We start from the raw sequence: 15,451 nt of genomic DNA, 5'->3' as shown, positions 1-15,451 counted from the left end.
AAGTGTCGTCCTACGAGGAGTGGATTAGACCGGCAACTGGCTCGGTGGATTCCGACAGGGTCATTCTGGACTCGCTCTTGACTTTCTTCTAGGACGCGCAGCTTCTAGGACGGCTCTGAATACGCCTCCCCCCTCCTCTTCCTATTCCCCATTATAGGCCTTGGCGCGATTCCTTAATAAATACATTTTGTCATCATCATCATTATCTGAACACGCATGCCCGACTCTTGGCCAACCTCCATGAAGGGGTATGCGCCAAAGGCATCAAGGTCTTCATCAGTAAAGGCGCCGTTGGCTGCCGGTGGACTTCTCTCGCCTTTGTGCAGGTTCCCAAGGAAGCCTACATGCAAACGCTGTCTTAGGCTGGTGACAGCCTCTGTAAGGGCACCTGTGGCCACCAGCTACATTACAGGGTTAAACATTCCGACAAAATTATAAGATGTCCGCAACCTTCGGTGACGTGAAATTAACTTTTCCCATAAACTTTGGCCTCGGCAGCCAGAGACATAGCCTGTCTGAGCGCAGTACACGGTACGTCTACGTTTTAGTTACACAGGCTAGTAACCGCAGTCTTTATTACGGCACACTTGGAAAAAACATCCCTTATATGTTACGTACAAGTGGAAGGCAACGGCAATGCTAAATAATGCAGTTCACATTCTTGGTGCGAGATAATGCGAGCGCAGCACAATGCCTTGTAACTTGTTGCTTTATACGTGTAGCACGACATGCAATAGGAAATAAGTTTGATGTGCTTAAATAAAAGGAAAAGGCAACTGGTATATCAAAGATGTATGGAGGTTTCGTGTGCGCATTGGTATAAAACTAAAAAAAAGGAACTTTAATAGATCGCGTGCCAGCACGGGTACATCAGAGCGCGACAAAAAAAAGTAAGAATGCGCCGCGACTTCTAGTCATATTTGCAATCGAAATTGCTAGTCAACAAATTTGTCGGTATCAATAGCGGTCAAATATTTGGTGTTGTCACCACCCTAAAATAGCGCCTGCATGTAGGCCCCCTAATGCTCCCTTTGAGGGACAGTTTGGCTGTGTTCTTGATCTGTCCGTAAATATATACTGCTCTGGAAGCACTTAATTCGTAGTGCTAATATTTGCTTGAATGCTGGTTTATTACTTAATGTACGGTATTCTTGTTAGTTGCCACTTTGGCACATCTTGATGAAATGCTAGCCGCTCGCGGTAAACTTATCAGCCGTCGTAGGATACGCGTGTCATGTTTCTCTCTTGCTTGGCGCAGACGTACAGCACTGCACTATGCCGCCAGCCGGGGCTCGACCGATTGCACAAGAGTCTTGCTTCAATCGCACGCCAACCCAAACCTCACTGATGCACAGGTAAGCGTTTCGTACGCGTGCAACGCCCAAAGCGTTCCGCCAGGCTTGGCAGCACACCGTCATCGCCACTGCGTGGCCCGCCGTAATGTTTAGTGGCTATGGTGTTGGACTGCTTGCTATGCACGAGGTCAATGCCCGGCGGCCGGATGGGGACGAAATGCAAGAACCCCCCTGCATTGAGTGCACGTCAGAGAACCCCAGGTGTTCAAAAGTAATCCGGAGCTCCCTTGCTAGGCCGTGAGGCAGGTTGCGAACGTAGCACCCGCGCCTCCTAAGGCGCCCCTCGCGGCGGCGAGCGCGCACCCGGCAGGATACGACCGGCCCGCTTGCGTTCGGAAAGCCTGTGTGTGCACTGTTTCGCGCGTAGCTGTTGCCTTTTCTGAGCAATGCCGAAGTGCAACCCGAGCTGTTGCGTAGTGGGCTGCAACAGCACGTGCACCAACTCACGAGGAATAAAGTTTTACAGGTTTCCGAGCCGACCGTATGAAGTAGAACGGCGTCAACGCTGGATCGCGCTTGTCCGACGGCAGACTGTTTTATGTTCCGGCGTATGCCAAGTGCGTTAACGCTGAATTCGTTGCTTTTAAGCAACGATGGCAGCAACGGGACACCTGTAGTGCGTTTTAGCATATGCACCAAACAAAGTAATTTGTTTCCATACTGTACCGAAGTAAAGCTCTGGAACTCTTTCCCAATCCTTTCCCATTCAAACAGCGGCAGGGCTTGCTGAGAGCTATAAGGAGGGGTTGCAGCTGGCTCAGCTGACATACACCCTTCTGCGCCCAGCATATCAACTGAGGGGCAGTTGAGATCACCAAAATATTTGACGACGTGGTTCATTGGAACCTCCTTTGCACATACTGAAAAATCGCAACAACATGAACATTCTCGAACTTTCTGTAACTTGGGCGAAAATATTTTCCCAGCGTAGTCTAACAAAACTGGTAAGTTCCTAACTTTTTTGTGTTTGGGGAGAGCATCGTTAGAATACTTCGGGTAGGTCTTACGAGACGTTGGTGCGCCCCACGTTCTTTGAATGAGATGTTTTGGAGTCGCATTTGCAGTCCTGTATGTACAGGGCAACTACCGCGGCGTGCTTGCACTTCCCTGCGATGCCAGCACGGCAATCGCAGCTCCCCGCTAGGATTTGTCTGCTGTCGCTGATCTGCAAGAATCAATGTCACCTATAATTTCATGCGTCCACATCGTATATAACGAAGTAACACGCTGATCTTCACGCATCTCGCTGGTGCGGTGATTTCCGTTTGCGGAATACACCTAGCAGTCACTTCCGATCGATGCGAGTTCAGAAGTTCCCTCACGTCATAGACGTGCCCCGCTTCAAATAGACGACTTTCTTTCTCCAAATTCCTTCCTCGAAAAAAGCTGTGAAGATCTTGTAATTCCTGAAACCCCGCTAAAATTAATATCGGCACGCTGTTTCGCGCCATTACTACCATTTAACAGGGCAACGAACACGCTGCGCAAGCTGCTGACGCCGTGAGTAATCCTACCGCATTTGAGCAGCTATTCGTCAGATGGCGCTAGGGGTCCGAAAGACAGGGCGCCGCCTAGCATTTGCAACATGCCCGATCTTAGTTCTTGCATGTGAAACCGCAGCAATTATTTTTGAATAACGATTGAATACCACAGAAGGACATACCACTGGTGATTACTTAATGCCATGATTGACGTCTGGTGTCCTAGAAGTTGCGCCTTGCGAAACCACCGGCGAGCATTCGTAAATTAAAATATATACCCTAAAGTAATCAGTTGTCAAGTTATTAGTAAACATTTGTGAAGAATTTGGATATGTGTTTTGTTTTTTCGTGCAAGTAATGTCCGCCTCTCGTTTAATCCAGCTCAATGACTAGAATTATCTTGTCGGCAACAGGGGAGTTTTAAAAAGTTCCGTAAAACCCTAATATTATCCCCAAATATACTCTTTCCAATGCGCACGCGCATAAGCACAACCCAAATCTACACAGAGCGTTTATCAAAGCCGGCAAAATTATTTACAACAATAAAGAGACATGCCGAGCTCATGCACCGTGGGAATCGACGTAAGCGAGCATTTCTGCGAACCTTGCGTTGATTGACGATAATTGGCGAGGATGTTTACGGGGGCGGCGTAAGCATTCAGTGCAGTGCCAGAGCGGCCAGACATTGCTTGCGTGCGTGCGCCACTCGTGTTTTCCTACGTAGTAACAGAACACACAGTGACACGTTGTTCTGCACCACTGTTCATAGCCTGCGAGAAGGTTGCCAATGTCCTTGCCTCACACTGCGCAAGGCACTGTAGCAGAAATGTTAAACTTAAATTATGAGCCAAGCCCTAATCTGATCACGAGGCTTGGTTATAGTTTTGACCACTTCTTTAACGTAACTGAAGTGCGAGTATTTTTACATTTCGTCTCCGTCGAAATGAGGCTGCCCCGTCCGGGACCTCGGGTCACGCCAAGGCCACAACGCTGCTACCGCGTTACGGAAGTGCAGACTTGACGAGCGGCCGCTTCTGTCGCGTCGTCTTGACGCTGCGGTGCTTTATGGTGGCTTTCTACCTGCAGGCCCTACGTCACTTGTCCGCTGGGCAAATTTGCATGGCATTTATTTCTTCAGAAATAGAAGAAACCGACCATATATTGAAGGGAATTAATTTTGTCAGAGACTGCTGTCTTCTGTACGTCGTAGCGTTTTGTTGCCTTCTTAAATTGTCTTCTCCTCTCTTACACACTTCGCCAATGTATGCGAGCGAAGAGCGGTCAGGATTTTATTCACTCATTTCGTTACTGCGCTGGTTCTACCCATTCCATGCCTCCTCGCCCTGCCTCTTATGTACCATTCTGTCCACTTTCCATCCGGAGTGTTGCGCGTTAGTATAAAGGTAAGCGATGCAGTTTCTGCATTGACTTTGGGCGAGTCACGGATATTGCAGCAGCCGAGATGGTAGTGTGGCGCCGCCCAAAGAGCTCCAGAGGGTGCTGTGACGACGCGGTGTAGTGATGAAGAAGTAGTAATGAAGAAGGTCCCCTTGGGGAACCTCGGAATATCATCACCTTGAATAAGAGAAAAAGTAGGAAAACAAGAAAGAGAGCTCACCATGCAGTAGGCTTCATAAACATACTGAGCAGCAGAAGGAAACGTGGGTGGAGATTGAGAAGCAGTTAAATAGAGAACAAATAGGGGTGTATGCGGATACAGAAACGCACCTTAGAGACTCGGAAAAGCCGCCAGTGATTGAGAACTATGTTTGGGAAGGGTGCAACAGAATTAAATCGGAAAGAAAGCGAAGGTGAGTCGTAATGGTCATCCATCAGGGAGCCAAATGAAAAAGAGTAAATTCAAAACGTCAAGAGCCTCTTTGGTTATCAGGTACAATTAGCGGGAAAAAAAGCTTGGCTGGGCGTAACGTATTTGTGGACCGGAAATAATTGCAGAGAGAAGAATCAAGAGTTAGTGAAATGTCTAAGTGTAATGCATATTAAGCGTTTCGGGAATCATGCCTGAATTATCCTATTAGGTGGCATGAATGCCCACAACAGAATCTAGGTGGCTACACCGACAACAATGGAAAGTCAGTGCTAGATCTTTTTGAGCAACATAACCTCGTTATCGTGAATACAGGACCTAAGTGTGAAGAGTAGATCACGTGGGAAGAGGGAAACCGGCAATCGACCATTCATTGCTGTCTGATGACAGAATGAATTCATGATAAGTTGAGAGAAATGGTCATTGACGAGGAAGGCTATAGCAGCATTGGGAGTGACCATAAACGCATCATTTTGAAAATGGGATATGTAGTTGGGAAAGAGTGCAAGGAGTGCAAAATGGCCACTCCAAATTTGAAGGACGAATAAACAACAAATACAGTCGCAAGAGTCGAGGAAGAACTTGGCAAATGGTGAAGCAAAGAGTGGGAATATAGTGAGCTTCTAAGTTTAATGACGTCAGAAATACGCAAACAGAAGGAGCATGCTCAGCAGATCACTGTCAAGCGCGCACAAACAAGTCAAAGTAAGGAGTAGACAACACAAGCGCTTACTTATAACTGATCGTGCATTTACGAAATTGCATTACAAGATCACTTTTCATCATGATGTCACAAGGCTGAAACGCCGACATCAGGTGGCCATGCTCAGAAACTTAGTCTCTTTCGACGACAGAAAAACAGAAGGTGCGCTGACACGCCCTGAGGATAAACGCCCTGAAGAAATCTTGTTTTCATTCAATGGCAAGAAATTTCGAAAGGCAACTGACAAGACTTCTGTCAGCAGGGTATCTTGACAGTATGCGAACAACGAAAAACTGCGCAAAAAAGAACAAGACAGAGAAACCACACGACACAGGCGCAGACTAACAACTGGTTTAAGGCTCCAACGCCACTTTCCTACCAACAACAGAACGCATGCGCACAAACCGCAAGGACCAATGCCGCTATCATGTAGTCAAGCCCAGAAACGCCAACTCCTTGCGGTACAAATGTATGGAAGCCTCACTAACACATTTATCCGGCCCTAATCTCGCGATTTCTAAAGCTTCGATTACTTCACGTTCTTTCTTATCACTTGCGCGTCCGACAATCTTAGTCCTGCCGAAAAGTGCAGTACAAACTTTGCCGTCATGCCTGCAGGTCTTGCAATGCTTAGGAAGGTGCTGTCCTCTAGAATCATCTAGTGAATTGGCATGTTCTAATGTCATACCTACTATTGTCATACCAACTAGCCCCTCACCGTACGCTTCTAGACTTCATATCTTGACAGTGTTCTAGTATTTGTAGCTGAGGGGAAGTTGAAAAAAAAAAAAACAAAGAATGGAATTCGCTTTCAAGACGGAAGTAGATTCCCCACCGTAGTGCTTCCGTACATGTACAATGCCTCGCACCGCCTAAAAAAGATAGGAAATTGCAGCAAAATCAGAGTAATGCTTTCCGTCCCTGAGAAGCTAGGCAAACTTTGCCAAATAACTAATCCTGTGCAGAAAAAGAAAGACCGTGCACTGTCACCCAGCGTGATCCTTTTGTAACGTGTTTGTCTGGTGCTGTATATGAAGTTCCCTTATCGCATGGTTCCCGCTATATCTGTCAGATTGGAAAGGGCCCGAATAAAAGACTTCTAGAACACAGGAGGAAGGCGGGGAATTACCGCGATGGGATCTTTCTGTGGAATAAAGAACAAGAGGCCGTGTCAATCCTTGTTCAATATGTGTAAGATAGTAGCCAAAAATAAGAACCAGGATGTTAGGAAGATAATTAAAGCAGATTGCATTAGAAAGGTAGGTGTGTCGTGTGTCAGCGCACCTTCTGTTTTTCTGTCGTCTAAAGAAATTAAGTTTCTGAGCATGGCCATCTAATGTCGGCATTTTGGTCTTCTGGTATCATGAAAGAAAGCGTTCGTTTGGTGCAATTTTATAAATACACGATAATTTTGAAGTAAGCGTTTGTGTTGCCTACTCCTTGCTGTCATTGTTTGTGCGCGCTTGACCGTGATCTGCCATGCGCAACCAACTAGCCCAAAAGACGGTGCTTTTATGCAACATGCTCGTTGGAAAGGAAAAAAAGAAACCGAAAAGCTGGTAGAACATGGAGACAGGAGAAGCGATCCCCGAACGACAGAAAGCACCCCGAGAGCACAGGCAGGCAAAAAAAAAAGTGCAGTTGCAGCATGATGCACCCAGAACATGAAAAATATACCGGCAGAAAAAATATATGGCTCAAATACTTGTTGAAATGTTAAAATGTGAAAGTGAACGTTGTTGTAAGAAATACGTGAGAAAGAGAAAAACCGCACCTAAACTATTTTGTAAACACATAAACTTACTAGGCAGGAAGGGCGGAGCAATACAACAACATATCCTAGACGAAGATGGCAACAAACCGGAATGGGACGCGGCATTAAATTACGTTCGATAAATAACAGCCGAATATTTCCAAGGCAATGATGAGGTTGTATATGAGGAAAAAAGCGCCTGAAAGAGAACCAGATGGAAAAGGACCTGGTGCTGACAAATTTCAACTAGAAGAAAGCCGAAGAGAAATTCCTAAGCGCACAGCTACAGGGCTAGACGAGGTTCCCGTTAGGCTGATTAATGAACTAGGACCAAAAAGTAAGGAAGCTCTATTAAAAGCAGTATAAAAAACATTGACAGATAGACGAATGTCAGACAGTTGGTGACAAATTAGAATGAATTTAATTTATAAAGTTATGCGAGAAAAAGATGAAATTCACTCACATAGACCGTTGACCATTGCATCGGTAATATACAGCTTAGGAACGCAGGCAATGAAATTAAAGCTGAAACGATGGCCAGAGAATAAAGGAATTTAGGGAGAACTTTAGCGTGGCTTCAGAATAGGTGGGTGTCTGGATGATAACTGATTTGTCCTTACTCAGTGTACTGAAATATCCATAGTACAAAGGAGGCCGTTATATGTGGCTTTATTAGACATTACACGAGCGTATGACAACGTAGACCGCAAAATTTTGTGCGATATTCTAGGCTTAGGCGACGATCTTATACAACTTTTGAGAGAGATTTAGCTTGAAAATACCGTTTGCCTTGAATTGGAAGGGATGAGGAGCGAGAGAAAGTTGATATCAGTTAGGGACTGAGGCAGGGGTGTGTTTTATCCCCCCTGCTGTTTATGATGTACATGGTGAGGATGGAGAGGGCGCTAGAAGAAAGTAATATCGGGTTTAAGCTCTCATACAAACAGTGTCTCATATAAGAGGCATGCGGCGAAAGAAGGAAGGAAGAGCACGATGTGTGCGGATCCGTCCGAACGGCACGAGCCCTCGAGACGCGTGACCCGAGCTGTGATCGGGAGCTGGCGTTATCGACGTGGCTCTGGGCCAAGAAGCTTGGAGCGTCAGCATCGCACTGGCTACGGGAGCCATGGAGGTTCGGTCAAGACCGTGACGCTGGCGACCCAGGGTGTGGCCGTCGACCTCGGCGCCGTTCGAGCGAGGCTCCTTCGACCTCCTGCACCCTCTCACGGCGATGCCGGGCACTCCAAGAAGGATATTCAGAGCTGCTGAGGCAGACCAGCACGTACGATAGTCCCCGGGGCGTCTCGTCGGCACTCGTAGTAGTGGCGGAACCCGGTGTTAGGCCTAGCCAGTCAGGCGGGAGTGCCACGTCGCCGACAGAGTTCGGGACACCGGCATCAAAGGATGGACAGCTGGACTCGCCGACATCAAGGCAGCGACGTCTACAGCGTCGGCGATGAGGAAGATCCGACAGGCATCGGACTCAGAGGATGCACGCGAAGACAAAAGGCTGTAAGGACGCTCCTTTCTCTTAGTGCGCAGACATAGGCTAAGGTTGCCGGACTTTCGCGTAGAACGCGCTAAGGACTGACGTGGCCAGCAATAAGGACATGTTTAACGTCTGTTAAGTAGGTGGCTTAGGTGCTGGCGCCTCTTCATGGTGTTTTAGTCATATGAGTTTTGTTTTGAGTTTCTGAGCTTGGGTAAATTAAAATCTGTTTGATGTGCTGCTCCGCGTCTCCCGACTCCATCTCCCCCAACATCCGCACGCCCCCGAGATTAGTGACACGCGACGAAAGTTCGCGACAAACAGGCGGGTGCAGTTGTTGAGCAGCATCTTCTAGGTTTGCTTTATACGGACGACATCGTGTCGTTAGCTAACAAGCAAAGTGATATGCAACGTATGGCTAATATCTGTGGACAGGAAGGCGAGAATTCAGGACTGAAACTTAGCGTTCAAAAACCAGGTGTTATGGCATTCAGTGAAAACTGTTGACAGTGTCATTGCTGGGCCAGGAAATATCTCGCGTAAAAGAATATAAGTGACGTAATAGATCTGCGGACACCCGGAAGGTGGAGAGAAGTAAACCCGCGTTAGGCTAGGCCTATCGCCGGGTTACTTCTCTCCACCTTGCGAGTTCACCGCTACATTGTAGCAATTGCTACGAACGGGTTGATGTCTGATTTTCCCTTTATTAACTACTTCTCTCCACCTTGCGGGTTTCCGCAGAACAAAAACTTCAAACTCTTGCCTTTGCTGTGTGCTGTCGACAAATTCGACTTCGCCCTACCATCTGCTAGCCGCCTGGTTAGCTCAGATGGTAGAGCGGCTGCCCCGGAGAGGCGGTGGCCCCGGGTTCGAGTCCCGGAACAGGAGGAATTTTTCTTCAACTCTGAGGCCTTTCTTTCAAGGAACCCATATGAGTTTCCTTTGTAGGAATTGCTATGAACGGGTGGCTGTCTGATTTTCCCTTTAAGAATATAAGTGCCTTGGTATATGGATTAACAAAGGCAATAGATGTATGGAAGCACGAAAAAACAATAACAGTAAATGGGAAGAGAAATGCAGCCATAATGAAGTACAGCGTGCTGTGGGGATACAAAGGGTGCGATGTGCTCAGGGGTATGTGGAAAGGCGTAATGATTCCAGGGCTTACATTTGGAAATGCGGCTTGTTTGCTTAAAATCAGGGGTAAAATCAGGAATCGATGGCAACCAAAGGTCAGTGGGACGCCTCGCGTTGGGCGCTCACGCGAAGACTACAAATGAACCTGTGCAGGGTGATATGGGCTGGAGTAGTTTTCAAGTGAAGGAAGCTCACCGTAAAATTGATAATGAAGAACGACTGAGGAATATGGAAGACAGTAAATGGACTGGGAGAGGGTTGAGGTATATGTACAGGAAAAACATTGGTTCACATTGGAGGAAAAGAACTAGGAAGCTTACCAGCGAGTATGCGACCTGTACAGTGAACAATATGCCAACAAAGAACGTCAAGCGAAAAGTCAGAGAGGCTGATATAATCTCATGGGTGGATACAATGGAAAAGAAACCTGCTATAAACAACCACGTAAGAGGAAAGAGCTAAATAAGGAAAGAAACGATTTATAACTCAAATGGAAGCTGATTACTTTTCGAAGCGAGATCAGGATGCCTTAGAACACGTACTTATAAGCGAGATATAAGGAAGAAGAAACATGTGCTTGCTACGGTAAAGCTAGGGAAACGATAAAGCACTTTTTATAATGTGAAGATATCTGCCTAGCCGTCGATTTAGGCACCTCTGGCCTCCTTGAAACCTTTGTGTTCAGCGAGAGCAGAGGGAAGTAAACATTAGTAAGAGGCAATTGGAAGATTGGTGGAAGAAAAGTGGGGAACCGACAAACAACGAAGGCGTACAAAAACAAAATTTCCAGTAGAAGTTCAGAATGTTAGGTAATGGGAATTCATCGTGTTTTTTCTTTTGTTCTTTTTAAATACGTAAAACATTAGGAAATACAATAACAAGAGCTTGGTGGCGCACTCCACCACCCCGTTCCAAAGGGGACGCTCATAACATCCATCCATCCATCCATCCTCTGCGGCGATCGTTGAAACCTGTGGCTGTGACCGACTTCTGGCACCTGACAGTGGTCCCAATTTGGGCTAGTGTTACTCCAACCTATGGCGTGTCTATTCTCGCATGTACTTGTTTATCTTTATTGGGGGACCGCGTTTCATCGTCTAAGAAATGTTATCGCTCAGCGCAGGACTCGCCTGCATGTGTCAGAAGTTTCTCGAATGTCATGGAGGGACATTCGAATGTTATCGAATGCTATCCGCTGTGTGTTTTCACGGAACCTTGCGTAATCTGATCGCTTGTTTGCGCGCCGCGAATTGTGTAGAACTTTCGGGTAGACACGCGGGCTCCAGTGATTATTCTGGAACCTTCCATGACTAATGTATAAAAGCCGACGGGACGCGCTTGACTGGCAGATGAGATTTCTACGATCGCCGACCGTGTTCACCGCTATCGCTTTGCTTTGAGTGTAACTTGTTCTTGTGGGCACAAGTACGCCCAATAAAAGTTAGTTTCGTTATTCTCAGATTTTCCGCTGTATTCACCGTCACTGCTACATGATATGTTGTGGAGGAGCTAGTGCGTTCATGTACCGAACGCCCCTGCAAAGCCGTGAGCCAAGCCCGAGCCATTAAGACAGCACCGACGTCTCCAAGAACCAGCGAGCTAGCCGCGGGCTGCAAGGACTGCCCCGGGAGCACGGACTTTTGCCTGAGAAGACCAGGAAGTGCAGGACCACGACATCAGCTACAACGACAGCCCCAGTATCGTAACACCGATCGTGCTGCAGCAGCCAAGGGAGCCACTGACGTTCCGAAGTTCATCATTCGAGGACCCGGAAAGCTGGCCAGAGACGTGTGAAAAGGTCGCGACATTTAACAACTGGGACAGCGACGACAAGTTGCACCATGTCTTTTTCGCATTCGCACGCGCCGGAAGCATGTGGTTCGAGAATCGCGAAACCTCATTATTAACGTAGGACCTGTTCCGCGGTGGCTTAATTCCAACACATATTCATAAGTGTCATGCGCAAAGAGCGAGCCCTAGCTCTACTAGAAACCCTAGTACAGCTGTCGAATTAAACTATCGCGATATTCACTTAAAAGATGACCCGTCTTTTCCGCCGCGCTAACACGGAAACGCCGGAGGCGAATCCAGATGCGGGGCACCAAGCAAGAACTTTTCGCCGGACTGATCCGCAATCAACGGAAGATCACAGCTTAGTCTGTGGCAGAAGCAATAGCCATCAAGAAAACTATGGAAATGCGCACTACGTAGTAAAATCGACAGGTGCTCACGCCGCAGCGACAAATCCGACCAATGGTCTTCGAGGACCTCCGAAAAATCATCAGGGCCATTGTGCGCGAAGAACTGCGCAAGATCTTGTCTTTGTCTAAATCTCACGTGGCTTCAGTCACTCACATGGTCATTGACTGAGACCATGGTCAATTACATGGTCAAGGAAGAACTACAGCGACCACTTGGGGGTTCCTCAAGTCCAATATGCCCGTGAATATGCTTTCGGTGTTTGTCCAAGGGTTGCCCGTCGATGGTTTGGTGGGCACAGGTGTGACAATTTCTGTTGTCCATGCTGATTTATTTTCTCGCCTAGGGAGAGTCAAAAAGCTTTACGTTGACCGACGGTAATTGCAGTCCAAGAAGACATTGTTCGCCCTTCCGCTTTTTGTGGTGCCCGTGCCCTATTCAGTGATATCCTGCACCTTATACAGTTAGCTGTGTTGTCCTCCTGCGCTCATCAACTTCTTATAGGGTTGGACTTTCTCTCTTCTGTTTCCGCGGTCATTTATTGTGGGAAACACGTCGTACATCTTTCCGACACCGACTACTTGCCTGGGGAAGAAACACACGCCGTTGCGCTTGATCGCTGCGGAAGATACCGAACAACCTCCTGGCCGACAGCGAATTGTTACTATTCTGTCCAACGATATTGACTAAGGTGGTCTTGGTCTCACCCTCTTCCCGTCGCCTTCATGAAGGCATCGCTTTTGCACCAGGTGTGGTTCGTTTCACAGTGGTCTGCGCTCGTCAACGCCACGAACGCTACATCGGAGAAAATTCTCCTTCCGCAGCGCACCACAGGGGCTTGCGCGGCCGACCCAGGGCCTGTATGCGTCGTGCCCCTTAAACCTATGTACTTGTGCTAGAGCCTCCCCCTCCGCCCTTACTGCAGCCATCAGCAGAGACTTGCCACCTTCATACATGCATCAGCTGCTTGCTTTGTTGAACAAACACGCAAATTCTTTTGATCTCCATTCGTCGACTCTGGGCCAAAGTACACTTGCAGCGCATCGCATTCGCACACACGCAGCGTCTATAGTGCGCCGACGTCCGCACCGCGTCTAGCCTAGCGGAAAGTCATAGATAAATATTTCGTGGACATGCTACAACAGAAGGTCATCCGACTTTCAGCTAGCCTTTGGTCATCTCTTGTTTTGGCCCGGAAAAACGACGGTTCTGTGCGCTTTTGCGTCAATTACTGGGCCCTCAATAAGATCACTCGGAAGGACGTATATCCTATGCCACGCATTGACGACGCCCTTGATTCGCTACAAGGCGTAGAATACTTTTCAAGCCTTGATCAGCGTTCTAGTTATTGGCAAATTCCCGTGCACGAAGGCGATAAAGAAAATACAGCGTTTGCCACCCCAGACGGAGTTTACAAATTCAACATCATGCCTTTCGTACTAAGCAATCTGCGACTTTTGACCACATGTTTCACACCGCGCTGCGTGGCCTTAAATGGAGAACCTGCTTATGAGACCTGGCCGGCAGTGTTCTATATTCAAGAACATTTCCTCGTCATTTGCAACGCTTGGATGAAGCTTTATTGTGCCTTGACTACGCTGGTCTGCAGCTCAACACGAAGAAATTCCGTTTCGCCAGCAGATCTATTAAGGTGCTGAGGTATGTCGTGAGCAAGGACGGCATACTTGACCCTGACAAGATTGCTGCGATCCTTCGCTTCCCTCGCCCACAAAAGCCCAAAGACTTGCGAAGCTTCCTGAGCCTCACTTCTTATTTCCGTCGCTTTATACGGAACTTTGCCTCCACGCCTCCATGGCTGCGCCACTAAGTAAGCTATACTTGCTTCCGGTGTACCCTTCCTCTGGTGTCAAGGATGTGAAGCAGCCTTTAACAGGTTGAGGAGCGCCCTCATGTTTGAACCTGTGCTTTGCCATTTTTATGAGACTGCACCGACTCTCTTGCACACAGACGCTAGCGGCCGTGGCATCGGTGCCATTCTTCTACAACGCGACAACTCTTCGCGAGAGTCGTTGCATACGCCCACCGCGTACTCACCGTTGCCGAGAAGAACTATACGATCACTGAGCAGGAATGCCTGGCTGTTCTTTGGCCCATACAGAAGTTTTGACCCTATCTGCACGGGCGTCATTTTACAATTGTTACGGACCACCACGCCTTATGCTGGCTCTCCACACCCAAGAACTTGACCGGACGCCCGAGTTGCTTGATTCTCCGCCTGCAAGAATATGACTTTGACATTATTCATAATCTGGCACAGAACACCAAGACGCTGACGCTCTTTCTCATTGTCCGCTTCCTGCGCACCCGCTCGATATCTCGGCAACTCCGTCGCAAAGCAGCTCTTCGGATGTGACTTCTACGCCGCTTTTCTCCCTATCTTCGATAGACCACCTTTCTCCGGACGAAGATCTCACATTCACATCTCGCCGGCGGGCTTACCCATATTGTCAGCGTATAATAAACCACCTCTCTGACGTTTCTCGCCCAGCTAACGCGCAGCTTCGATGCCAACTCGCACAATCCAAGCTGCACAATCGCATGCTTTATCTGAACATTTACCACACTGACGGTCAACGATGGGTGCCCGTTCTAGCGCGCTCTTTTCGACCCCATGTCCTCGAAGCATTCCACGATGGCATGACGGCTGGCCATCTCGGTTTCCATAAAACGTATGGTCGCATTCGAAGCCGTTACTATTGGTCTGGGCTTTCTACTAGTGTAGCGAGGTACGTCGCTTCCTGTTTCCCGTGTCAGCATCGCAAGCTCACAACCTCCGCTCGTGCCGACGAATTGCTGCCTATTCCGTGTCCCATCGCACCATTTGAAGTTGTTGGTATCGATCTTTACGGGCCCCTCCCTGTTACTCCCTCGGGCTAGATTGTGACCGCCATCGGCCACCTGATGCGCTAGGCTGAGACATCAGTGGTCACTGGCTCAGCTTCGGATGTTGCCGACTTCGCCCTTCAAGCTATTATTCTCCACCATGGTGCTCCTCGCGTACTGCCGAGCGACCGTGGAAAGGCTTTTCTCTCGCAACTTTTAAACGAAGTCCTGCGCGCCTCTGGTACCACCCACAAAACAACTTCGAGCTGCTTTTCACAAACTAACGGCTTGACAGAGCGATTTCCTCGCATGCTTGCCGACGTGATCGCCGTATATATTCAACCTGACCACAAAAATTGGGACAAGCTTCTACCATTCGTCACTTTCGCGTACAACATGGCCGTTCAAGCATGTTGTACGAACACGACCGGCTACTCGCCATTTTGCCTGGTTTACGGACGCTCACCTACTTCCCTTCTTGAGGTTTCCTTCTTCGATTCCCCTGTCAACCCATCTACATCGTCTAGTGAAGAATTAGTTTCATGACTCGCTCAATGTCGCCAGCGTGCTTGCGTTAACACAGCGGCGAGATAATAAGACCGGAAGATCATTTACGACACATTCCATCGCGTTGTGTCCTTCCGGCATGGTGACGTGGCACT

The 15,451-nt window shown here is 48.1% G+C and overlaps 1 protein-coding gene across 13 annotated transcripts in view; it reads left to right on the top strand.

Moving 5' to 3' along the window:
• The window catches only part of LOC126536996 (uncharacterized), a 615,291-nt gene that overhangs the window by 356,450 nt on the left and 243,390 nt on the right, over positions 1-15,451 (top strand). For 12 of the 13 annotated variants that reach the window (XM_072287449.1, XM_072287443.1, XM_072287445.1 and 9 more), the window contains one exon: positions 1,259-1,355. The exons of the other annotated variant lie outside the window; for it this stretch is intronic. In XM_072287449.1, coding sequence (XP_072143550.1) covers positions 1,259-1,355 — 97 coding nt within the window. The remainder of the gene's footprint in view (positions 1-1,258; positions 1,356-15,451) is intronic. 13 annotated transcript variants of the gene reach the window in all.

This window comes from Dermacentor andersoni, chromosome 3, assembly GCF_023375885.2.
Source record: "Dermacentor andersoni chromosome 3, qqDerAnde1_hic_scaffold, whole genome shotgun sequence".
In the NCBI taxonomy this organism is placed as follows: domain Eukaryota; kingdom Metazoa; phylum Arthropoda; class Arachnida; order Ixodida; family Ixodidae; genus Dermacentor; species Dermacentor andersoni.
This window is presented reverse-complemented; position numbering and strand designations above follow the sequence as displayed.